Genomic DNA, 3106 nt, shown 5'->3' on the forward strand with positions numbered 1-3106 from the left:
AAGCAAATGAATTCCCATTTTTTACTTTTCAATGCTAATTAACCTAAGCGAAAGCACCTAGATTAATCCTATCAAACATGCAATCAAACCCCAGAAAGCTAGTCAATCATGTCATGTTTAACGCATTACACATAGAGAAAGGCTATCAACTCAAGTGTACAACTTAGTATGGAAAAGTCCACCTAATTGCAATTCGATCTTTGTACAAAACCTTTACTACTTTGATTCAAGTTTACACAAAACGAAAAGTCGATTTCATGTTCTTAAACCTAGCACCATTCATATCGAAACCCTAAGTGTTTGCAACCACATAAGATTAAAATACAAAAGTTATCTATAACGCAAATTTAATTAAACAAACCCACATAAGCAACTCTCGAATCACAATATATGAATCTGAAAATTCTCAATTAATCATAAAAATTCCAGAAATAATACTTTGTTCAAACATATATGTCAACTAGTTCATAACCAACGAAATTCAAAGCAAAGGTTACAAAGGAGAATAGGATTACACCGTGGATGAAGATGAGATGGATGATTCACGTTGTGGATTCTTGAAACTCGAAAGCAAGCTTCAAGGATGGCTATGGATGGAAGTGCTCACGGCTTCTCTTCTTCTTCTTTGGCCTTGCTTGAACTCGTGGAGATGACTAAACTTGAAACTAGAGGATGGAAAGGAAAATGGAAAGGAAATGGAGAGACAAAGAAAATGGAATGGATGAAGGAATGTCTTTCTTCTTTGTTGTAGCCTCTATTTATAGGCTACCAAGCAAAACTATTTGGATTTAAACAAATGATGATATGTTAGGTTTGAGCATTTAAACATTAATGGAATTTATTAGGTTTGAATATTTAAACACTAATGGAATTTGTTAGGTTTGAGTCACTTTCTACTCATTTTTCCTTCAATTAATTCTCCACCAAGACTTCAGATTTTGCCCGTGACTTCTTCATATGAAATGATCCATCATGAGTGTAGATCATTCTGTAAAATTTTCAGAATTTATCTCCATGTGTTTGGGCCGGAATTTCTGCTGGACTCCTTACAGGTCCAGTTTTCCAGTTTTGCTTATGCAGAACATTGGGCTGACTGTTTGAAGGCCTTCCACTTCTTTTTGGCTCTTGCACTCTTCATAAGAAATGTTTCTTAGGATGTCTAGAATGGATCTGGAAGGTTTCAGCTCATTTGAAGTTCATTTGGTCAGGTGGTCGCTCCTTCTTCCTTGCTTGGCTTGGTTTCTCCTAGCCGGAGTAGGAAAATGTGTAAAGTTGACCTTTTTAGTGCATTTCCATTTTTCTCCATCATTTTATGGACCTAACACTTATTTCATCATCATCTACTCCAATGTACCTAAAAATAAAAATTGAATTAAAAATCGATTCGTTAAGGAATTAACTAAGCAAAATGTGAGGAATTAACTATTAAAATATCACATTAAAATGCTTCTATCAGTAAACTCCTTACCACCAATCACAATTGGACATGCATCACAAAACATATCAAGCTCAAGGGAAACACCAAGTGGGGAAATAACACACAAGGGTCTAGCAAGAGGCCTAGGAGTCAAACCTAACATATCAACCACAGAACTAGATATGAAAGAGTGGGACGCTCCCGTATCAAATAACACCTTAGCAAAGAAATCAAATAAGGATAAGGTACCTTCCACTCCGGCATTCTGCTGACCAATAGCAAACACTCTAGCCTGCCCCTGAGGCAGTTGCCTCTGCTGATTCCCTTGTCCCCTACCCTGCTGGGTACAATCCTTTGAGAAGTGCCCCGTCTGGCCACATGTGAAGCATGCCAAGTTCTTAGGTTTCGTGCAAGCTCGAGCAACATGGCCCATCTCATTGCAATTGAAACACTTAGGGTTTGCCACCTGCCTATTAGGCGCAACCCTAGCAGGTGCAGCTGCAGCCCTAGCTGGCGCCTGCTGATTAGTCCTCTGTCTCTTCCAGAATCCACTTCGATTTCCAGATGCTTTACTGCTCCCCGCAATTGCCTTTCCCTTTCTTTGAAAATCTCTCTCAGTCGATTCCTGTTCCTGGAAAGTCAGGTTCTCCTGCTCAATGGCCATAGCCTTAGCGAAAATGAGTTCCACCGTCTTCAGTTCCAGAACAGCGACATCGCGCCGGATTGAAGCATTCAGTCCCCACTGAAACTTCATAGCTAAGCTCTCAGCATCCATCTGCCTTACAAAGCGGTACAACCTTGAGAACTCAGCCTCATACTCCCTCACACTCTTAGTCCCTTGGACTAACGAGACAAAATCCCTTTCCAATTGCTCCCTCACAGAAGGCGGAAAGTACTTCCTCCTGAACAGTTCCACAAAACCGTCCCAGGTCATGGTGGACACATCCATCACCCTCTGTGTGCCGTTCCACCACACCCGTGCATCGCCTTGGAGCATAAATGTGGCAATCTTCCTCTTCTCAATGTCGTCGCAGACGACCATCTCGAAGTAGGTCTTCATGTTCTCGATCCATTGATCTGCCAACATGTGATCCGTACCTCCCTGAAAGGGGACTCCTCCCAACCTCGATATCTCCTTTGCCAACTTTGACAAACGAATGGGATCTACAACATTTGCGGCCTCCACAACAGGTGGAACAGGCAGCTCAACATTCGATGCCTCAACGTCATTATCGAATACCTCTTCAACAGGAGGAGGAATCCTGCCCCTACCTCGGGCTCTACCCCTGCCTCTGGGTCTACCGCGACCCGTAGCTCTGCCTCCTTGAGAATCCATCACCTAAGGAGCATAGCAACATGTGGTTAATACCTGTATAACTCTCAAACACAAGTATAAGTCAACGCTATGACTCAATCAACCACGATACTACGTCAGAGGATACAATTCCATCCCCTACGTCAATCTTGAGTTAAAACTAAAGGTCATCATTCCTCAAAAGTCTTTAACTCATAGAAGCTACATCTAGCTCCTAACCTTCATCCACTGAGCCAACACTATCCTGACGACTCACATCCTAACACTCACTACATATCCAATGACTATATCAATACCGAAGAGCATCCGATGGGGATCCGCTGCAGACGGGCCATCACTCGAGGAGTATTGACTGTCACCAAATATGTACCTTA

The 3106-nt window shown here is 42.0% G+C and overlaps 1 protein-coding gene across 1 annotated transcript; it reads right to left on the bottom strand.

The window, feature by feature from the left end:
- Positions 1-1433: 1433 nt before the first annotated feature.
- LOC133737437 (uncharacterized) lies at positions 1434-2753 on the bottom strand. The gene is made up of 2 exons (XM_062164985.1): positions 2542-2753; positions 1434-2319 (listed from the first exon to the last, which is right to left on the bottom strand). The coding sequence occupies exons 1-2, from the start codon at positions 2751-2753 to the stop codon at positions 1434-1436; spliced, it is 1098 nt and encodes a 365-aa protein (XP_062020969.1).
- Between the last annotated feature and the right edge of the window lie 353 nt (positions 2754-3106).

Source organism: Rosa rugosa, chromosome 3 (assembly GCF_958449725.1).
Source record: "Rosa rugosa chromosome 3, drRosRugo1.1, whole genome shotgun sequence".
NCBI lineage: Eukaryota > Viridiplantae > Streptophyta > Magnoliopsida > Rosales > Rosaceae > Rosa > Rosa rugosa.